Source organism: Triticum urartu, chromosome 1A (assembly GCF_056163025.1).
Source record: "Triticum urartu cultivar PI428250 chromosome 1A, HENAU_Tu73, whole genome shotgun sequence".
Lineage (NCBI taxonomy): Eukaryota > Viridiplantae > Streptophyta > Magnoliopsida > Poales > Poaceae > Triticum > Triticum urartu.
In genome coordinates, this window is record NC_141873.1 from 9440027 (window position 1) to 9462924 (window position 22898).

Genomic DNA, 22898 nt, shown 5'->3' on the forward strand with positions numbered 1-22898 from the left:
AGTTATAAATAAAAATACGTCACCGAAGTTCAACGTGAAAACAACAGGAAGTTCAACTACTATAGTGAATGAATTTCAGATGAAAAACTCTTAAAATCGTCGCGAGTATGCAAAAACGATCAACACGGGAAAGTTGCATGTTTACATCAGCTTTCCACCAATATATTACTTGCTCAATTCCGGTGAGTGTTCCAGTGAGTGAATGGAGAGCTACAGGCAAAAAGATCACATGAAAAATAGAGGGAAGTTCAGGTACACACGCCGAGAAGTTCAGGTTCTTCACGTGGTGCACTTTTGAAAAATCTGTTTCGCGATAAAGGCAGAACGTATGATCTTGCTATTTTCGCAATTACTTGAAAAAGGCTAGGAATTAGAGAAAACCATCAACATGAAAAAGTTTTGCATTTTTCATAGCTTTTCAACGGTATATTATTTGCGCCTTTCCGATAAAATTGTCGAAAATACGGCGAAAATACGTTTTTCGCCATTTTCGACGCTGACTTAAAACCGTAAAGAATTGGGAGAAACAATACATACCAAAAAGGTTCGCATTTGTTCAAGCTTTCCAACGCCATATCGTTTGCTGCATTCGGACGCACGGTTAAAAAATGAGCTTGAAAATACGAACTCGGTAGGACTTGTACCGTTTTCTAAATTACTCTTAAACCCTTCAAAATTAGAAAAACTTTCAAAATGTAGCATTAGCGCATTTTCATGAGCTTTCCAAGGCCATATTATATGCCTCAATTGGATTAGCCGTTTAGAAATGACATCGAAAATACGAACTCAGCTGTTCGGTTTACGAAATTTTACATTTTTCAAATTACTCTTTAACCATAGGGAATTAGAGAAAACTCTCAACATGTGGAAAGAGCGGTTTTGCATCAGCTTTCCAACGCCATATTATATGCCTCATTTCGATAAACGGTTTAGAAATGCGATCGAAGATACGATTCATGTTTTTTATGTGAAGAAAAAACGGTTTTCAAAACTGCTCTTAAACCGCTTACATTTCGCCAAAAATTTAAGTTGGGTCATGATATTGGTGTCGATAGCTTTCCAATGGTATATCGCAAGCCCCATGTGGGCAATGTTGGCGGAAGTTCAACCTTGTTCAGAGGGAAGTTCAACGTACTATTAGCGGGGCAGGTCAAGTTGTGATCAGAATATTATTCTGATACCGTGATCAGAATAGTGTTTATGTTTCCTACAAGCAGTGGTAGTTACCACCACTTACGTTTTGTATATTGTATGTAGTATCTGTCGAGACCAAGAGTATGTACGTGTAGTGTCTAGTATATATATCAATGATTATGTGGTATATATATATATACTAATTTTTGGGTAGTATATACCATGTTCTGAGTATGCTCTTTTTTATGTACAAATATGTACGTATTTCACAAATATAACAAAAACTGTGGACTCATATGCAATTTTCAATTTAACTTGCTTTAAATTATCTTAGATATAGTATATAAACATATTTAAAATAATAAAATAGTATCTATAGTACCGCATGATAGTATATGAGATATGTGGGGTAACTACCACCGGATGGTAGGATAGATTTTCCCTATATAACTATACTAATTTGTGACTCTCAAGAAATCCCCACGTTAATTAGTAATTAGGAGCCGTTAATCTGGTGGGGCCGAGTTATAACGGTGTAGATTAACCCATGGAAGTAATCCTTGAAGGAAAGAAAAAAAACACATCATTAAATTAAAATAATATATTCTATACGCAAGTTCATATCTGATATTTAATGAAATAAAAATAAAAAGTTGGAAGCATCGACTTTGAGTGTCCATATTAAACCGTTCAAAGCTAATATGAAATCCAAGCATGCTGCACCCCCCATGTTCTCTAACCTAGCCGCCACCCTTCCCATCCTCTAACCTAGCCATCACGTCCTGTCATCTTGCCAGCACCTATTCTCTCCAAATTACTAGATGCTTCACCAAATTCTTATGGATGCAGTCTGGCACCAAACTGCACAACATGGCTCCGCTCGGTGGACGTGCATCCAATGCTGACGACCATAGGTGCAACGCAGAGGCGAAGTCGTCCAAGGAGACAGGCCACACATGAAGCGACGACCTGCAGGCCTAGGCGTGCACAAGGATGCGGCGATGAGGGCACGTCACGCACGACGGCCGAGAACCAAAACCAATAGAGGACCAATCATGAAGCGAGGACTTGCGCGCATATGCGTGCCGAAGGACGCGTCTGTGAGCACGCGCTAGACACGATAGCAGAGAGCTAATCTGGGAAGTAATCATGCAGGTGCATTATCAACCCCATATATGAACGTTCAAGTACTGACATATTAATTAGCATGCGTATCTCTGTTCCTGGGATTTGGTCATAGTCCTAGATGATTATAATCTGGTCGGATGAAACATATATGCATCTCTTTATCTGATTGGGCCCAATAGGCCATCAAATATCATACAAGCACATATTTTTGTGAAGGTTTGCATGGTCGCCGTCATATTCGATTGAACGCGCACACAGCAATTTGTTGTTCGTACCCTAAAAGAAGGTTAATTCCTCGACTCCGGAGTAAAATACTAGAAGAAATTGGGAGTGCGGCGTTGCAGAGGCCAGGCTCCATTGAGCCCGTTTTGCCAAAAAAAATCAAAATATACTTAAAAGTTTCAAAACATATCAAAAAAATTTATACAAATACAGATGCATGTTTGTCAAGTAGGTAAATAGTTTCATCATGTAATTCAGTTATTTGCGTGCTACACAAAAAAGATAAATATCTGACATAAAAACAACAAAGATATAGCCTATATTAATCTGTGTATTTTTTTTTCATATACACTACATGAAAACATATATGTTCATGAAATTTCATACGTGTATAATACAAATACACATGTATGTATAGACTTTTTTTTCAGATTTTTTCAATATGTGAAAATAGTATTTTCACTGAAAAAAAATAAAGAGCTACGTGGAGCTCGGTCTCTGCAATGCTTTTTCGAAGAAATTGGGCTCTATATAGGAAGGGAGATATCCGAGGAGTGGTGATAGACTGCTGTATTTCGTACCACGCCGCCGGCCCAAGCATCCGATCTATATAAATCGATGATTTCTCGATAGTACGGGCATGGTGTTTTGCAACACCGACTCAGGAATAAAATACTGGAAGAAATTGGGCTCTACTGTATATAGGAAAGGAGAGATCCGAGTGGTGATAGACTGCTGTTGTGCGATATGGTGAGTTCCACAGGCCTGAATGGCTGATAAAGATAAGATGCAAGCCACGCCGTTTGACTACCTTCCTCTTCAAACATTGAACCTCCTCGGGTTGTAATTTTGACCTTGCTGCATATATTGGTTCCCATATTAATCCAATTCCAAGTCGATTATGCATCGAGAAGCAAATTGCAGCCTGAACTACGTATTATGCCTGCAGTTTTCATGAACCTACAGACAAGCTCTCTCAGCCGTCCTCTCACCCTCCTCCAATAAGTGCAGTTCTAAGCATTATAGCAAGGAGAGGATATGCACGAAGGTTCACAATGCGCGACGTGACTCTGGTGTTAGCGTCACATGCAGTCTTTATTCCTCAATCAATTTTCTCTAACATCCTAGGTCGTCGGCTTGGCATACGATGTGGGCAGCTGCTTCTTCCCCATCACTGCATCTCCAGTCGCGCGCAACCCTCTCGCCAACTGTCTCCGGGTCTTCCATCGTATTTAATATGGCCCCAGGAACCAGTAAATATTAGTGACTGTATCTACTTCTGAAAAAGCACGTGCTTTTCTTGGACCGGGGAGGAGACAAGTACGAGGAACTATAGGTTGGTCTTTGAAGTCTGCATCCAGTTTTACTGTTCCTAAAGAGTTATAAGTGTTTCCATCTTACTTTTGGTTGTTCACCAATAACATGTGTAGATATGCTTTGAACAAACTTAATGTAGGGTTTGTTGCTCGCCTGCAGGTAAAAGGCTCGAATACAACTCCTAGTTATCGACGCTAACTCGACTACTGGAGCACTAATTTTTCTAGAGATTCTAGAGAAAGTTTGCTATTAAAGTCTTCTCTAAGAATTTTTCTCCAAGTACAAAAACATAACAGTATGTATGTTGTTTTAGCACTTATTCCAGTAGAATGAGCAGTTTGCTGAGTTTGAATCCTCTGGTCTTGCCAGGACTTATTGGTCTATCATTAGAGAACAAGCAGTATGCATGCAGTGCCACAAACGCAACATTTATTTTCTTAATTATTTAAGAGGTTCTGATACAAAGCCTCAGCAGGCCACGAATAATACTACTGAAGAATAATATCACACAAGAATAATACTACTCATTTATTTTGCTACTGAGACTAACCATGTGTTTCACATTATAGTGGACGCATGGTAGTCAACTTAAGAAACAACCAATTTCCCTTTTATAGTTTGTTAAACTAAAACAGTGAGTTAAACCTTTTTTTAGCAGATTATAAAATGAGTTGCGAACAAGGTGATTATTTTTCTATGTTTCTCTTTAGTTGCATGTGCAGCGATATTAAGCAATTTTCTTTCATAACAACATACTTAATTGATTGTGTTGTATTAGAAATTATGTGGTGCATATAGCTATAGGATATTCGGTTTCTTCTACAATTCATTATGTTTTCATTAGTGATCATAGTACAAATGCTAATCCTCTTTCTTACTGACCTGGTGACAATTTCTGCGATATGCAATTGATTTTTGCTTCACCAGGTCACCACTTGAACTTCTATCCATGTTTTCATAGAAATATATGAGGTTTGGCATATCTACGTTTAGATCCAAAGTACTTAATTACATGTGAAAAATAATGGTGCTTAAGTTCTGAAGGCAACTATGATGGTCGCGCAGTAGCCACTGGAAAGTATTCCCATAACGACCCATTCTCTAACTATAGCGGAGAATAATACAAATATTTTAAATGGATGCAAATTATCTTCTCGCAGTTATTTAATTCTGATGCGATCGATGAACTTCCCACTTGCTGTAGTAACAAACCTCCTCAAATTGTCATTTTCCATATAGTCCCTATGACGACTTCTAAAATCCTTTGCATTTTCTTAGCCTATTCTGACTGGTTTAAAATTTTTCTTTTCCTTTCTTATAGCTTCCATTTATTCAAGATATGTTGTCTTGGTAAAAAAAAATGAGTTACTGAAATAGTTGACCCAGAGCAATCGTTATGATACATTCTTCTATAAGTATTTCTCTGTACATGTTACCTGTATTATATTGCCTTCTTCTTAATTAATATCAGAATAATTAGTTTCTAAATTCTAATACCAGCATGGTGGAACGGAAAATACAAGCAACTGATTTCGTTCATGCAAGATTACATATAATGCCGAAAGTATGAATAACTAGCCCATGCGAGTGCACGGGTTGGCGACTAGTATTATTAATTATTCTTAAAGACCATACAAAGTAATACATTAGTCAGCCTGAAGCCACCATCTAGACAACACATGTTGCTACTCCTATCCCTTTGATGAAAGTGCGCTGAATATTCGGGTCTAATACCAAACGAACATCGCACCAAATCCTAACTTCACCACATACATAGCTACTAAGGGCCTGTTTGGTTGCCGTTGCTACAGGGCCTGCATCGCATACACTTCTCAACCCAGCCTGGTTGAGCAAAAGCAGTCCCTAATACGCCATCTGCCAGTTGTTTGGTTGCCTGCATCTAGTGTCCCTGCATTAGGTAATACGCAAGTGCACTTTGTTTGGTTCCCTGCATTGGCCCGAGCGGCACATGAACATGGCGTTTGGTTGCATATGGCGTACATGTTGTGCTTACCTTGTACCCTAGTTGGTGAGCTTACCCACACCTAGCACACCAATGCCACAGCACAGCAATGGCGATGAACTGGGCGAAGATGATGAAGTTCTTCAGCCTCAGCCCAAACTGACGATCCACCTTGACACCTGAAACCTTGCGACTGTCAACACTGCTGTCGTGCTTTCGCACCCACTCGGAGTAAGCTTGTTCTGCTGCCTGCCTAGTCTTGAACCCTCTATGGGTGCTGTTGCTATACGATGCCACTTGTGCACTGGCTTCTTCCCATGAACTATAAACCCCTGGGACCTTACCGGTGAACACGGCATACCACTTGCCCTAGCAATGCACAAGAGCAAGAGTTGAAGCAGCAAATCATTGGAGCACACAAGTAGCAAGCAAAGTAGCACACAAACAACAATGGAGCAGAAGAGAAGTGAAGCATGCATGATCGTACGACATAGCAAGTTCTTCCTAGCACTACCTTGATGTTAACCTACCACCACATCCAAGAGAGGGTGTCGTCCTACCACCAAAAGTTCACCATCAGCGTGAGGGGTTAGTATATACCACCTCACCAAAATATACAGATGATCAAATAGTTTTTGAGCCCTAGCTACACAAAATGTACGTCGTCATCGTCATCGTCGTCGCCACCGTCATCGCCGCCGGGGATCATGCACGCTCACAGGCAGCACTACTCTAGTAGTAGTGCTTGCCCAGCCAGGTCCTGAGCCACAGCACCCTGTGAGCATCGGCCATGGCAACGAACCCAGCACCCTGGGCCTTGTTGTCAATCAGGTGGCTGAGAGCTGCCATGAGAGCCTCGTCGCTGAAGCCACCCTGGGTCATGACAGCGCCATACAGGTCAGGGTGGACGTCCAGGGGCTTGCACTCCCTGATGGCTTTTGCCACCTCCTTCACCGCCTTAGTCATGCTGCAAAAGACATTGATCTCCTCCTCCATCAGGCCTCCTCATAAATATAAAATCGAATGTCTCACAACCACCACTAATTATTCACACATACACATGTATATATATACCATTTCTCCTACATGTTGCCTTGGTGCCTTCGGAGCACGATGACAAGTGGTTCATGGGGGCGGTAGCGGGTAATAGTATTCTCCTTTGGGATCTATGACCTGGTCGAGCAAAAATCCCGCTATTTCCTCTTGAAGTGCTTGTATGCGCTCTGTTGGTAGGAGCTGGTCCCGCACCTCTTTGAATTGTTAAGAAGGAGATCAATCTGCATGTGTATTAGTTGTGTGACTAGATATCGACAATCATGTAAGATTTGTGAATAGTATTCATGAAAACGTACCCAGTCCTGTCTATCAGATCTGCTCCTTTCACACGCCATCATGCGAATGTTCTCGCAAACGTAGTATGCACACACTTCAGTCCCCGGCACCTGCTTCGGGACCTTTACGAGAATAGAATTTAATCAGATAATAATTAATCAAGCATGTTAATTAATAATGGTATTGAAACAAGAATTAAAGAGATGGTAGCTAGCTAGCTAGTACTACTTAATTACTTACCTTGGGTCGATATCAAAATAGCCTTTGTCGCCATTTTCCTGGAGTCACCTTGATGTACTTTGCCCAAGCCCTGCCCGCCGGCAAAGAAAATTAATAAAGGGGTTATTAAAAATAGTTCATATCAGGAAATGACGAACTAAATAGGCCGAGATATAGTTAATAATGATTGAAATTACCTGTTGACTATCCCCTTCATGATGTTGTAGTCACTATCTTTTTTAAGTAGTGAGTCCAGTACTTCAACTTTTCCTTTGTCAACTTTAATGTCTAACAAGATCCAGTGGTACCTGCATGCACATACGTTTGCATGTATAAATTAAGCGGGCATGTGCATAATACTAATCAACTATAACCCTAAACCCTATACACATATTAACATCTAGCTAGTAAGCAAAAACAGAATTTGTAGTACAAGACAGTGTGACTCACTCGAAGTTGTAAGGAAGTAGTATATCTTCATTGCTATTGAGGCGCTTCAAGAACTCAAGCATGTTTTTCTCTACATCTTGTCTACAGTATTCCAATTTCCATGTGTATTCATTAACGGTATTTGGGTCAATGAACCCAATGCTATAGCGTCCACCTTTTTTCATTTCATACATCTTCATCCTGCATAATACCATGGAAAAGCATGTTTTTCATTTCATACATCTTCAACGGACAGAGCTAGCTTATGGAAGTAATGATCTTCCTCGACTTTCACCATGAGGAACTCTCAATTGGAAATCTTGGTCATGTTCATGTACCATTGATGCAATTCATATATTCTCGTTGGGAGGTTCTTGACCTCGTCTGGCTCGACCAAAGGTTGGCCCCAGACATATTTTCGTTTTATTTCCTCCTCTCTAAGAGGAGACATGGGCTCGATATCGAGGAGTTGTCCAATAGTGATCTTGAGAATTTCAGCCTGCATTATATGCTCCTCGGTTATTACCACATTGCCCACCTCGGGAATGTAAACTGTTTGCCCACAATAATATTGGGCGCGCGTACTCTCATGTGTTGTTGGCACAACAAGCGGGGGGATCGATTGCGCCGCCTGCTCTCCCAGCTGGGGAACAGTTTTCCCGCATTTTTTGACAACTGCTTGTTGGTTCGAGCTCAAGCTCGCTTCTTTCTGTAGTTGTGCTCGATGTGCCTTCCTGATTTGGCGCTCATAGTCTGAGTCAATAGGCTTGGGAGCTGGTGGTCTAGCCATACGAATGAAGTGGTCAATCTTTTCCTCAGGCACTTTCTCCCTCGGCGGCGTTGCCGGTTTCGGTCCAAAATGGGCGTCCACTTCGGCCCGCACTATGGCATCGTTTTGCTCCTCGGTCATGTCGTAAGGCATCTAAGGAAGAGGAGCGAGGCTGCTTGGACCATATTTATATCGCTTGTCTCCACCTGTACTTCCTGTACTACCTCGACTCGTACCGCTACGCACCATCACTACTAGGGAAAAGCCTAGCAGCAACGCGGGTTTTAGGCCTATCAGTAGCGCGGGGCGATGCGCTACTGATAAGGCGCTACAACTAACGTATAGCAGTAGCGTGCCTCCGCCCACTCTACTGCTAAATCGACTTAGTAATAGCGACTTCCCGGAGGAGCGCTACTGGTAATTAGTAGTAGCGCTTCTCCCTGCCTGCGCTGCTACTATTATTTCGTATTTTATTTCTTTTTTATTTCATGTTGTATTCGTACACCTTTACAGAAGATTTCATACAACAGGAATTTAGAAATTGTTTTTACATCATAATGAGTTATTACATCACGGGGTGAAAGAACCGTGGACTAGTTTCAAGTGGATGGACATCCACTTGAAACTAATCCGCGGTTCTTTCACCCAATGATATAAGAAATATCATCATCATCATATCATTAACAATTTATCATCATAATACATCATTGTCATATAAAACCTCCTCAAGATCATCATTTTCATCAATGAGACATCATATAGCAAATTGGTCACTAGTCGTAATCACAAGTACTCCTCATCATCAACTCTAACACATTGTATCACGTAATAAACATATTGTATCTCATAGGACCTACTACATTCTCTTAGGACCTACTATATTCTCTAAGGTAAAATAGCAAAAAACAAGATAGCCCCAGACTCTTCATTATGGAGAATGGAGATTATCCTGTCTCCAATTCCTGCCTTTCGCTTAATGTTACTTCCAAGAACCTCCTTCCGAATGTCCAAACATTTTTTCCATTCTTTGATTAGCATGTGTTCACCGCTTTTAGAAATCCGATATGCACAGGTGATATCCTTAGATTCACCTGGTTGTATGTTCATAACTGCAAGGCGACCATTCTGATACATCAGATGAGGCACACAATCCATCGGGATTTCCTGTTGAAAAACATAGTAATAACTTCGTAGTTAGCAATGATGTACTAGTTTTAGAAGTATGCAAAAGATGCACGGATGTCGTAATAGTAAAAAATCTTACCAGGGTATCTCCATAGAAGTTACCGTGGTTCAACACGTGCACTAGTGGCACGTATTCACCATAATTTGGAGGAGTTCGATAATAGGTATTGTAATTCTCAAGAAAAGTACAATAAGCAATCAGATGACTTTTCTCCTTATAAGTTAATTCGGAGCCATCAGTGTAGCGGGTTTTGTCTACCATATTCTGCACATTCTTTGAAGATTCAAAATAAGCTGTCAATGGAAATAAGCTGTCAACTATTTTGAAATAAACAATATAATTAGTTAATAACTATGTTTGAGAAACTCACATTGCGGTAGAATCGGAGGCGTATCAACAAGGATCCAAATGTCCATATTGTCTTGCTCGATGTCAGGATTACCAAGATCCATGGTGACAATCATACCCTCATAAAAACCATACATTTTGCAAAGTGCTTCCCAATTTTGGCAACCAAAATGGGTTACGCTCTGAGAATTGTACAGATTTACTTCAAAATTGATATCATGATGGGTCCTTAGGTGTATTTTCTTTGTTTCAAAATTTTCATGGTCTTCAAAACCCATCCTCTCCAAGACATAGCGTCTTGCATGGCATGGGATAAGCTAGTCGAATTGTAAAAGATGAAAATTAGACGTTGAAATAGTTGAAGTCATGCTTAATTACGAAAAAAACACTTGTCGTTGTTGCGTACCATTTCAACATCGAAGGTCTCCACGAGCTTAATGCTGAAGCGCCGATCTTCATCCTGCTCAGCGAACCTGTCGCACGTACCTCGATCGTCGTGGCACCAGCTGCACTCCCCCGGGAGACTGTCGTCGTCCGAGTACGACATTTCCTACGTTCATAATTCAAAGATTAAACTTGTACATATTCTAGCACAAGTCATGCCAGAATTCACGGAAAAATTCGGCATGACCTTTTTGTGTAGGGCGGTGAGGTTGAGGGCGGGCTCAGGCGGCGGCGGCGACAGGAGTAGGGGAATAGGCCGGGGAGGGGGAGGAGGACTTAGCGAAATTTTGAGCGGGGGGGGGGGGGGGTGGTTAACTCGAACTAGCAGTAGCGCTCATAAGGAAAACACACTATAGCTAACTTATCTATAGCGCGTTTTAGTGAAAACTGCTACTGCTAATGGAAGCAGTTATTTCTTTTGTTTATCCAATATCAGTAACGCTTTGTCCTGAAAAAACGCTATAAGTCTAAGTGATGTAAAAACATCAAAAATACACATTGGTCATCATTGATCTTTTTGTGTACAATCTAAATAGTCAACATGAATCCTCACTGTACCTGTATAGGTACAGGCGAGGATTCATATTGCAACCACAAATCATACACATATAGTTCAATGAAGACCAACTCCTCGAGATAGGTTGAGAAGTAACATATTTAAGGTGGTAAACACCTTGTTCGCTTAGTAGTATGGGACTAAACTTAATTAGTTGCGGTGATACTTAGCAGTAGCGAGTTTTGAAGAAAATCGCTGCTACTAAGTTCTTTAGCAGTAGCGCGTCCCTGGGAAGGGCGCTACTACTATATCTAGCCTGGAGGCAACACCGTGGCAATTATAGTAGTAGCGCTCTTTTCACCTAGAGCGCTACTGCTACTTAGTCATTAGTAGCGCTCTTTTCTGAAGCTCGCTACTAGTAATTAGCAGTAGCGTCTGTTTTTAAACCACGCTGCTGCTAAGATTCGTTGTATAAGGTTTTCCCTAGTAGTGCATAGCTGCGGCGTGTCTCTTCTGCGATTGCTGAGGCGACGGAGACGGCTGACGTGGCTGAGTTGGAGCTAGAGGAGTGGCCTGACGCTGTGCCGGACTTGAAGCAGGAGGTGTGGCCTGACACGGTGTCGGACTTGAAACGGGAGGAGTGGCCTGAGGCTGTGTCGTACTTGAAGCAGGAGTCTGCTCACGCGTTTGTGGACTTGGAGGAGCGGTAGTCTGCTGACACGGTGGCGGACTTCAAGGAGGAGTCGGCTCACGCGTTCGTGGACTTGGAGGAGGGGGACTCTGCTGACTCTGCGGCGGAATTCGAGGAGGAGTTGGCAGATGAGGTGTCGGTGGACTTCGAAAGATGATGCAATCCTTTCTCCATAGGATGGTACGATGTATGGCCTCTCCGAGTGTGTGCTCATCGTCACCTCCAGGAATGTCAAGCTGTAGCCCTGAATATGGGTCCACCACCTCATCAACCAAGACACGAGCATAGCCCGTTGGAATCAGGGTGCAATGGAAGGTTTCTTCGGGGGTAATTGTAAAAGCAACGGCGTCCGCCACCTTCATGGATATGTTCTTCATTTTGAAATGTAGCTCACAGTTAGTGTTCTCTATGATGTCATCCACAGGGTATGTATCGAGCAGTGTGTCGCCCGGGGTGGAACCAACGCTGCTTCTCAGCATGGATGTGACGGTGCTATCCAATGCTGGATGATCATCCGCTTGCTGCTGCCGCTGCTGAGACCCCCTTTCCTGGCTAAGTGAGTCGATCTGCTGCTGCTGCTGGAATTTGAGTGCCAAGTCCGCGTGCCTTGCTTCTAGGCCTTGAAGGCGTTCTGCTTCCTGCTTCCTCTGCTCCTCCTCCAGCTTCCTCTTCTTCTCCTCCTCCATCTTCTTTCTTGCACGGTTCCTGTAGTCGTCGTTCCATTCCGAAAAGCCCTCATACCAGGGAATAACGCCCTTGCCTCGTGTTCTTCCTGGGTGTTCAGGATTTCCCATGGCGCGCGTAAGCTCATCGTTCTCTCTGTTGGGCGTGAACACCCCCTTTCAAGCATTTTCTATTGCATCAAGTAACTTTTGATCTGCTCCTTTTAGACTTGCCTTCTTCGAAACCAGGCCTGTCTTCGGGTCCAACGACCCCCATGCCCATAGAACCAAGTTCTGCACCTGGGGGGCCAGTTCCTAGTAACCGGAGTGACCCCTGCATCCTCCATCTCTTTCTCAGACTTATCCCACTTAGGCATTGCCACCGCGTAGCCACCTGGACCCAGCCTATGGAACTGCGTCTTTTTTGCGGCATTGGCCTTGTTTTTTCTCGACCATTCCTTAGATAATTCCGATTCCTTGAATTTCATGAAAGCAGGCCAGTGTTCTCTTTGCTTCTCCAGTGTTCCCTTGAATTCCGGAGTCTTCTTTTTTGCAGCGAGGTAGTTGGCCCATACAGTTTTCTTGTGGGTGTTGAATGCAATTGCCATATTCTTAAGAGCAGCGTCCTTGACTTTCTGCACATCTGCATCAGTGAAATAATCTGGTAGGGTGAAATGTTCCATCAGAGATTCCCAAAGATTTTGTTTTGCTCTGTCGTCGACCCAAGTAACATCTGGACGTCTAGTTTTTGGCTCTTTCCATTCTTGAATGGAGATCGGGAGTTAGTCCTTCACAAGAACTCCGCACTGACGAGTCCACTTGTTCGCAATGTTCTTAGGCGTGAGGGGTTGGCCATTAGCTTTGATGGAGTCGATGTTGTACTTTACACCCTCCTTCAACTTTTTGCCCGGGCCTCGCTTTGTCCTGCTGTCTGTGGAAGCAGATTTGCTCGATCCGGAGGGCTGAAAGAAGAAAGATCGATTCGTTAATATATATATATATATCTTAAAATAAAAAAAAACATGTGATGATCACCAGATGCCTGCTTATATAAATATACCTCGCCGGTAGTCTTTGTTATTTCAAGATCAACATTGTCTGTGTCATCATAAACATTGTCTGCGTCATCATAATCATAATCATAGTTCATGACTTCATCAGCTCGATCGTCGAGATCGAATATGTTATCATCACCCTCCCCGGTATTGTTCAGATATTGGGAGCCGTCATCTGTTTCATTCAGATCATCTAGCCTGCGAGGGCTGCATATGATCTCGAACAATTCGTCTTCTCTCTCTCTGCCGGTATTGTCCGCCATAGCTTTTAATTAAGTAATACAGAAGAAATATAAAACAATTTAGTATACAAATTACAATGCATGGATGCAATCAATAAGGAAAAACTGAATCATATAGTACATAATATGCATCGTCTCGAATGATATATAATCTCGAGTACATCATCTCGAATAATTTATATAATCGCGAATACATCATCTCGAATATTATATATCGAATACATCACTGACTAGGTAGCTAATAAAGATCGAATACTACAGAAGAATTTAGGCCACTCGTGGTTCCTGGGGAGCGAGCGGTGGACACCCAAAGAGAAGGAACCATCACAGGATCATATCTCCGGTCATCTGCCCAAAGAACCTGACGTCCATAGCAGCCATGTAGCGATGGACGTGCTCGTCCTACTCCCTGACACGACGACGCACCACCTCCGGCGGGGCCGGCTCCCTCTGCACCGAATGTGGCCCACGCGAACGCCACCAAAGGAGACCAGGGTCGACGACGGGACATGGGTAGATGACCGGCGCGCCCTCCAGGTAGCACCTCACCAAGCGGCGCGCCCTCCAGGTAGCACCTCCCAGTGCCAGCCTGGCGGAGCCCAGTCCCGGACATGGGTCAGCCGGACGTCATGGCGAACGGGTCGACGGCGAGGATGCAGGTCGGGCATCGTCGAGAACAAATACTATATGCCCGCAAAAAGTAACATTTTTTAAATGTGATTGGATTGTGATAACTAAAATTCTGTATGGAAATTCTAACAATTTGACATTAATCTAATTAATCTAGCTAAAACTAACTCTAAAATTTCTAACATTTCTATATATATAACTAACATTTCTAATATTTCTATAACTAAAAAACAGAAAAATTTCTAACATTTCTATATATAACTAACATTTCTAATATTTCTATAACTAAAAAACAGAAAAATTGCTAACATTTCTATAACTAAAAAACTGAAAAATTTATAACATCTTATATTTACTAATTGGAGGCACCATACGAAGCTCCACGTTAATCCTTGCGGTTAAGAAATTTTGGCCATCTGATTAATCTTTGACTTCCCTGTAGCCGTTGGATGAAACAGGAGACCAGATCTCCCATCCCACGGACGTGAGTCCTCCTGCACATGGACTCTCTCAGTCTTTTTTAAAGAAAAACTTCCCATGTACGTGAGTCCTCCAGCAGATGGACTCATTGGTTTCGCTCAAAGGAAAAACTTAGCGTCATCCATAAAAAAGGAAAAAAAACTGAGAGTCATCTCCTTCTAAGATTTAACATATAACCCTTAATCTGAGCAACGTCTCCTCTTTGTTTCCCTATCGTCTCCTCGGATTTGACAACAAAACTGGCAACCTGTATCCGATTGAATCAACCAGTGCATGATGGAGAAGCTCCCTCCGCACAGCCTCTCTGCTGCATCATACAGATTTTGTTGCCATGCGGCTCGATAGCAGGTGGTAATGGCCGAAGTTTCTATCATCCATGTCAAATTTGCGCAGCCGTACTTAGCGTTGGGCGGAACATGTACTCTGCACTAACATATCATGAATCGCAGGTAAGCAAAACAATATTTTCGTTGCCGTATGATTCATGTATAGTGATTCAATCTAGAAAAAGCTCTAATGCAGTTGATCCTCGCCACACTCTTTCTTTGGCACTAAAGTAACCGCCGTCGTTGCTCGAGCGATGCAGTGTAGAAGATATCGGATATCCTGCAGAAGAGAAGCAGTGCTACAACCTGCTAGGAGAACTATAGGAGTTATAGAATCAAGTCAAGGGAGCAACCACGGTAATGGAAAATAGGTGTGGGATCTGTACAACCAACTGTAGCTATCGGTGGCAGGCGAGGGAGATCCCTATTGCGCCTCTGGCTGCTACGGCGACGTGAGAAGGAGAGTAAGGAACAACATCTACGGAGGATTGCACCGGACCGATGGAAACGTGCAGATGCCTATGCAAGTCCAAGTTGGTCGCCCACCAGTACAATACTGTCCCAACTAAAGAGGTAAGCACGTAATAGATAGAATAACACAGAAGGATTGAATTTGTATGAAAATCATAGGACGATGTTCACTGAATGTTAGTTTAATTGTTGCTTTTACAGAGCTTATACCAAATATATTTTGTGAACCATTAAGGTGAGCAGCACATGAAAATAACAGAAGGAGAAGCAACCGAAGTCCTAAATTCCATTGCAACGTCCGGACGACCGAAACACTAGGACATGGAAACGACCAAGCAGATAGCTACAGGAGGAGTTCATGCTAAATATGCCTCTGAACGAGAGGGTAAGAGTTGTAGCTAATGTTCTTTCTTCCCAGTTTTGTTATAGAAAGGTTGGCGTAATAGCACCCAAAATCCTACCAGCAGTACCTATTTGATAAATTTGTCGAATTTAGTTGTTGTAGTACCTGATTACGAAAACAACAAGAAAAAATCAGCAGAAGAATTATTTGCAAGGATACGTAGATCTTTCTGCTATCATGGTTATTAAGATAGGATTTTTTAACATACGCTATATAGAGTGGAGAAGTTTGTTTTTCATATACTGCAAATCATGAGTTCTATTGCAGTCTATTACATCAGAGTAGATATCCCTATCTTATCTTGAATTTTTATTACAGTTAACGCTTGGATGACCAAGGAAGCAATTGTCAAGCACACAAAAAAGTGACTAAATTACAACTTTCAGTAGCACCTGGATAATTTCCTATTTTGATATTTTGGCAAGTGGCAACACGATGACACTGTAAAAGCTTCACACAGTTGTGCTACATGTGTGTATACCTCTTCAACATTAGCATGCTAGGTAACATGTATGCATCTTTAGGCGTTTTTTACTACACGAGAGTGCTTATAGAACTGCGTTTCATAAAAATAATATTTCTGTAAGTGCCCTCCACTAGCTAACGATTTGATTGCTTAAACATTCCATAGTTTCTAGATTTCTTATTTCCTGAATACAGACTTATGACTTTTTACCACCTCTGATCATAGTTTCGAATAGTGCTATCTCGGCGCTATTACGCCGCTATAGCATTTGGAGGGGCTCGCGCTAAATACATCGTGTACAATTTAGGGAACCATATCATGAATTTACTTCAAAACCAAGATTGCCATAAACCGCTATTTAAATCCATGCCTCGGGTACATGGGTACTTGCATCTAACTTCAGTGCTACTGTTTAAGCAACGACGTGGCTAAGACAAGATGTAGTAGTAATAGTTTTCCAGATTCCAATCACAAGAGAAGTGAGCGGGCATATTCGACAGCAACCTGCCAATAGTAATATATAAAAAGCATTTTCACAATGCCAAATAGTTTTACGACAACATATTTAATTTATCCTTCGCTTGAAATGCCCATTTATTTCTATTTCGAACTCAAAACACGCGACATTGTTTACTTCCTGCAATTATATTTATGTGCAAAACATATAATGTGCCTTAAGTTGGATATGCTCAGATTTATGCAATTTTTCTTTCTGTTTCTATCTTATTTCTGTAAGATGACACACATGAGATATCAGTGCAAATAAGTTCCAAAACTATAGAGTAGGTGCTGCCAATGTGTACGACTCATTAGATATGAAAGCCATGGGATAATTTCATTGCTGGAAACATGGACTTTATAATCCAAAATTTGTCTCCCATCCCTTATGATTTAAACAAAAATATCAAGCATTTTTTATTTGTCATGTATATGATTACGTTATTATTATATCAATGGCATTTACATTAATTGTTTGTAGTTTGTAACATGCGTAAGATTCTCTTCACTTGTTGATAATCGTCTGTAATTTCCATTCATTGTACTTCCACATTGTGACAATGAAATACGATATGTTGAATGATTTTCCCTGCAATATAATTCTGATCCGCTTACTCGATCGTGCCTTTTAACAGCTGTTAATGATCAGTATGGAATAGAATCAGCCATTTTCAAATACTTGAGAAACTCACATATATTACAAAGCTATCTTCTAAATATGAATATATATTTTAATTCATCTTTGCAAATAGTATTGAAAAACTCTCCACTGTAAATAATTTTCCTAGTTGAATGTTCTGCTTTTTTTTCATTTTGAATTTTGTACTATTAGATACAAGGATATGTATCTTCTCTAAACCCCTGGCCCGTGCGTTCGCACGGGTTGATGACTAGTTTCTATATAACTAACATTTCTAATATTTCTATAACTAAAAAACAGAAAAATTGCTAACATTTCTATAACAATGTGTGTGTGTGACATCACTACGAGGGAAAAGTTTATACACAGAATCTTAGCAGCAGCGCGGCATAAAAAGAGGCGCTGCTGCTAAATAGTAGCAGCGCGGCTACGGAAAGCTCGCTACTGGTGCAAACTTAGCAGTAGCGCGTGGTGCTTAAACCGCGCTGCTACAAAAATCCACCGATAGTACACAACGACATAAGTTTACCAGTAGCGCGGCGTCAGGAAGCGCGCTGCTGCTAATGCCATAGTAGTAGCGCGCTTTTTTGTCGCTTCGCTGCTGCTAATTTTAAAATTGTGCATAGGGTTGGCCCGTTTAGCAGTAGCGCGTGACTGTAAAGCGCGCTGCTGCTATGCTCTTAGCAGCAGCGCGCTTTAGCTCCCGCGCTACTGCTAAGACGCAACACCCACCACCTTTTTCCACCTCCCCCTCCCCATCTCCTCTCCTCCCTTCCCCCTACCTCCCACATCCTCCCTCTCTCACTCTTCTTCTTCCTCAAAACTTCTCCCCCCATTACTCTCCCTCTTCTACCTACCTTTCTCTCTCTTCATTACTCCTAGCTATAACTACACCACCTCCATTAATTCATCTCCTTTCTCTTTTTCCTCCCCCTCCACTAGTTGAAGTTGTCTCCTCCCAAATTAGCTAGCTAGGTAGATGTAGCATTTAGTTAAGTGACCTATTTTCCCCCTAACTAGATCTTTCTTTGTCAAGAAGAGCTTTGTGCACTTTTGACCTCCCTACATCATCATCTCCACCGTGTGCTCGATCTCGAGATAGAGGTGTGATTAATATTTCATGCTTTTGCAAAATGGAAATATGTTTATGCATGTGTGTGTAATATTTTTATGGAAATTGTGTGTGTGGCATGAGTTGACGCCAAATTGTGCATTTGAGTTGCCTATGTTTTGCCGAAATGTCAATTTATTTCCGTTTCGGCGAATTCCGGGCAAACTCCAGATCTATATATGTCCTATTTTTAAGGAAGGTCATGCCGAATTTTTGTATGACTTCGATGAATGCACACATTTTTATAATCAATTTGTTTATTATTACCGTGCAGAGTTGACGATGGTCAGTGGAACGATGGTGGACAGGTGGGTGCGGTCGGCGGTGCAGGACATGAAGGAAAATAACCTGACAGAGGTTTTATGTCCGTGTCGAAAATGCAAAGGAATAGTTTGGCTTGACCCCCATGTCGATGGTCGTGTCGAAGCGCACCTGCTCATGACTGGTTTCATGGATGGCTATACTCGGTGGATAATTGAAGATGAGGATGACGATGTTGAGGATGCCGACGGGGCAGGCAATGATGACACGGGGCAAGACGAAGAGATGATCGATAATGGCGGCGGGGAAGAGGCCGAACATGGCGGCGGAGAAGGGGCCGGACATGGCGGTGGAGAGAACGACATGGACTCCACGCAGCAGAGTTCGTCGGTACTAAGTTCAATCGTGCGGGACCCTCATGTTCAAGCATTGCTTCGCAAGGAGACGAGTACTGAGAGAGCTGCTTCCAGAGAGGAGGCTAAGCTGGAGCAACTGGTGGTAGACTCGAACACTCCATTGTATGATGGTTGCAATCCTAAGGTGACCCGCTTGAGTTTCACGCTCCAACTCCTGAAGACGAAGCCTAAAAACAAATGGTCCGACACTAGCCTCAATGAGCATCTCAAGTACCTAAAGGATGTTCTTCCCGAGGGTAATCTATGTCCTAGTAGTGTTGATGAGGCCAAGAAGATCGTGTGCCCTCTTGATCTGCCACACGTTAGATACCATGCATGCATCAACGATTGCATAATTTATCGGAAGGAGCACGCGGAAAAAACAAGTTGTCCGGGGTGCAATGCTTCTCGATACAAGAAGGCCGGGAAGAAATGTCCCCAGAAAGTGGTATGGTACTTACCGATCACTCCCCGTCTCCAGAGGTATTTTGTAGATCCGAAGGAAGCAAAGCTAATGCGCTGGCACGCGGAGAGGAAGAAGCCCGATGATGGAGATGATCCGAAGCTGAGACACGTCAAGGATGGAAGCCAGTGGAGAGCGTTGAACAGCTTCTATCGGTATTTTGAATGTGATGCAAGGAACATCGTGCTCGGCGCGTGTACCGATGACATGAATCCGTTTGGCAACCAGAGCACCAACCATAGCACATGGCCCGTGTTTGTATGGATGTACAACCTCCCCCCTGGTTGTGCATGAAATCGAAGTACAACCAGAGCACCAACCTTTTTTTAGCAGATTATAAAATGAGTTGCGAACAAGGTGATTTTTTTTCTATGTTTCTCTTTAGTTGCATGTGCAGCGATATTAAGCAATTTTCTTTCATAACAACATACTTAATTGATTGTGTTGTATTAGAAATTATGTGGTGCATATAGCTATAGGATATTCGGTTTCTTCTACAATTCATTATGTTTTCATTAGTGATCATAGTACAAATGCTAATCCTCTTTCTTACTGACCTGGTGACAATTTCTGCGATATGCAATTGATTTTTGCTTCACCAGGTCACCACTTGAACTTCTATCCATGTTTTCATAGAAATATATGAGGTTTGGCATATCTACGTTTAGATCCAAAGTACTTAATTACATGTGAAAAATAATGGTGCTTAAGTTCTGAAGGTAACTACGATGGTCGCGCAGTAGCCACTGGAAAGTATTCCCATAACGACCCATTCTCTAACTATAGCGGAGAATAATACAAATATTTTAAATGGATGCAAATTATCTTCTCGCAGTTATTTAATTCTGATGCGATCGATGAACTTCCCACTTGCTGTAGTAACAAACCTCCTCAAATTGTCATTTTCCATATAGTCCCTATGACGACTTCTAAAATCCTTTGCATTTTCTTAGCCTATTCTGACTGGTTTAAAATTTTTCTTTTCCTTTCTTATAGCTTCCATTTATTCAAGATATGTTGTCTTGGTAAAAAAAAATGAGTTACTGAAATAGTTGACCCAGAGCAATCGTTATGATACATTCTTCTATAAGTATTTCTCTGTACATGTTACCTGTATTATATTGCCTTCTTCTTAATTAATACTAGAATAATTAGTTTCTAAATTCTAATACCAGCATGGTGGAACGGAAAATACAAGCAACTGATTTCGTTCATGCAAGATTACATATAATGCCGAAAGTATGAATAACTAGCCCATGCGAGTGCACGGGTTGGCGACTAGTATTATTAATTATTCTTAAAGACCATACAAAGTAATACATTAGTCAGCCTGAAGCCACCATCTAGACAACACATGTTGCTACTCCTATCCCTTTGATGAAAGTGCGCTGAATATTCGGGTCTAATACCAAACGAACATCGCACCAAATCCTAACTTCACCACATACATAGCTACTAAGGGCGTGTTTGGTTGCCGTTGCTACAGGGCCTGCATCGCATACACTTCTCAACCCAGCCTGGTTGAGCAAAAGCAGTCCCTAATACGCCATCTGCCAGTTGTTTGGTTGCCTGCATCTAGTGTCCCTGCATTAGGTAATACGCAAGTGCACTTTGTTTGGTTCCCTGCATTGGCCCGAGCGGCACATGAACATGGCGTTTGGTTGCATATGGCGTACATGTTGTGCTTACCTTGTACCCTAGTTGGTGAGCTTACCCACACCTAGCACACCAATGCCACAGCACAGCAATGGCGATGAACTGGGCGAAGATGATGAAGTTCTTCAGCTTCAGCCCAAACTGACGATCCACCTTGACACCTGAAACCTTGCGACTGTCAACACTGCTGTCGTGCTTTCGCAACCACTAGGAGTAAGCTTGTTCTGCTGCCTGCCTAGTCTTGAACCCTCTATGGGTGCTGTTGCTATACGATGCCACTTGTGCACTGGCTTCTTCCCATGAACTATAAACCCCTGGGACCTTACCGGTGAACACGGCATACCACTTGCCCTAGCAATGCACAAGAGCAAGAGTTGAAGCAGCAAATCATTGGAGCACACAAGTAGCAAGCAAAGTAGCACACAAACAACAATGGAGCAGAAGAGAAGTGAAGCATGCATGATCGTACGACATAGCAAGTTCTTCCTAGCACTACCTTGATGTTAACCTACCACCACATCCAAGAGAGGGTGTCGTCCTACCACCAAAAGTTCACCATCAGCGTGAGGGGTTAGTATATACCACCTCACCAAAATATACAGACGATCAAATAGTTTTTGAGCCCTAGCTACACAAAATGTACGTCGTCATCGTCATCATCGTCGCCACCGTCATCGCCGCCGGGGATCATGCACACTCACAGGAAGCACTACTCTAGTAGTAGTGCTTGCCCAGCCAGGTCCTGAGCCACAGCACCCTGTGAGCGTCGGCCATGGCAACGAACCCAGCACCCTGGGCCTTGTTGTCAATCAGGTGGCTGAGAGCTGCCATGAGAGCCTCGTCGCTGAAGCCACCCTGGGTCATGACAGCGCCATACAGGTCAGGGTGGACGTCCAGGGGCTTGCACTCCCTGATGGCTGTTGCCACCTCCTTCACCGCCTTAGTCATGCTGCAAAAGACATTGATCTCCTCCTCCATCAGGCCTCCTCTCTTCCTCTTCCTATCATGGACGGGGTCAAATGGCTTGTCAAAGGGCTTCGCAGCGGGCTTGTCACGCCCATCAAGGACCTCGACGTCCGGGGTCCCAGGGAAGTCTGGCATGGGAGAACCAAGAGGCTCCCCCGAGCCCATGGCATGCTTCCCAGTTGCCAGCCCGAAGGAGAAGATGTGCTGCATCTGGCTGTAGTTTTGGATGGGTGTGTTGAGGAACTCAGCGTTCCTTGGGTGGTCATAAGAATGAAACACAAGTGTTGTTAGTTGCGATTAGGAGTAGGCAATGGTGGACAGTATAAAAAGGAAGAGGAATGTGAGCTAACCGCGACATGGCCGACGTAGTGCTCTGCTTCCAGAACTATGGAGCAAGTGTTCTCCAGGGCTGGCCCTGGCATATGGCCAGAGGGGCGACGGCAAGGGGCCCAGCCCTCGGGGGGTCCATGATCTGATATAGATGTGTAGACTAGC

The 22898-nt window shown here is 42.7% G+C and overlaps 2 protein-coding genes across 2 annotated transcripts; one reads left to right on the forward strand and one right to left on the reverse strand.

Moving 5' to 3' along the window:
* The first annotated feature begins 18944 nt into the window (after positions 1-18944).
* LOC147988269 (uncharacterized) lies at positions 18945-20075 on the forward strand. The gene has a single exon (XM_087526057.1). It carries the CDS (start codon positions 18945-18947, stop codon positions 20073-20075), a length of 1131 nt encoding a protein of 376 aa, XP_087382183.1.
* A 2076-nt stretch (positions 20076-22151) lies between these two features.
* On the reverse strand, positions 22152-22613 carry LOC147988270 (uncharacterized). Its single transcript, XM_087526384.1, has one exon. The coding sequence runs from the start codon at positions 22611-22613 to the stop codon at positions 22152-22154; it is 462 nt and encodes a 153-aa protein (XP_087382510.1).
* Between the last annotated feature and the right edge of the window lie 285 nt (positions 22614-22898).

Coding starts and splice junctions, on each gene's coding strand:
- LOC147988269 (XM_087526057.1), top strand. CDS start 18,945: ATGGTCAGTGGAACGATGGTGGACAGGTGGGTGCGGTCGGCGGTGCAG.
- LOC147988270 (XM_087526384.1), bottom strand. CDS start 22,613: ATGCAGCACATCTTCTCCTTCGGGCTGGCAACTGGGAAGCATGCCATG.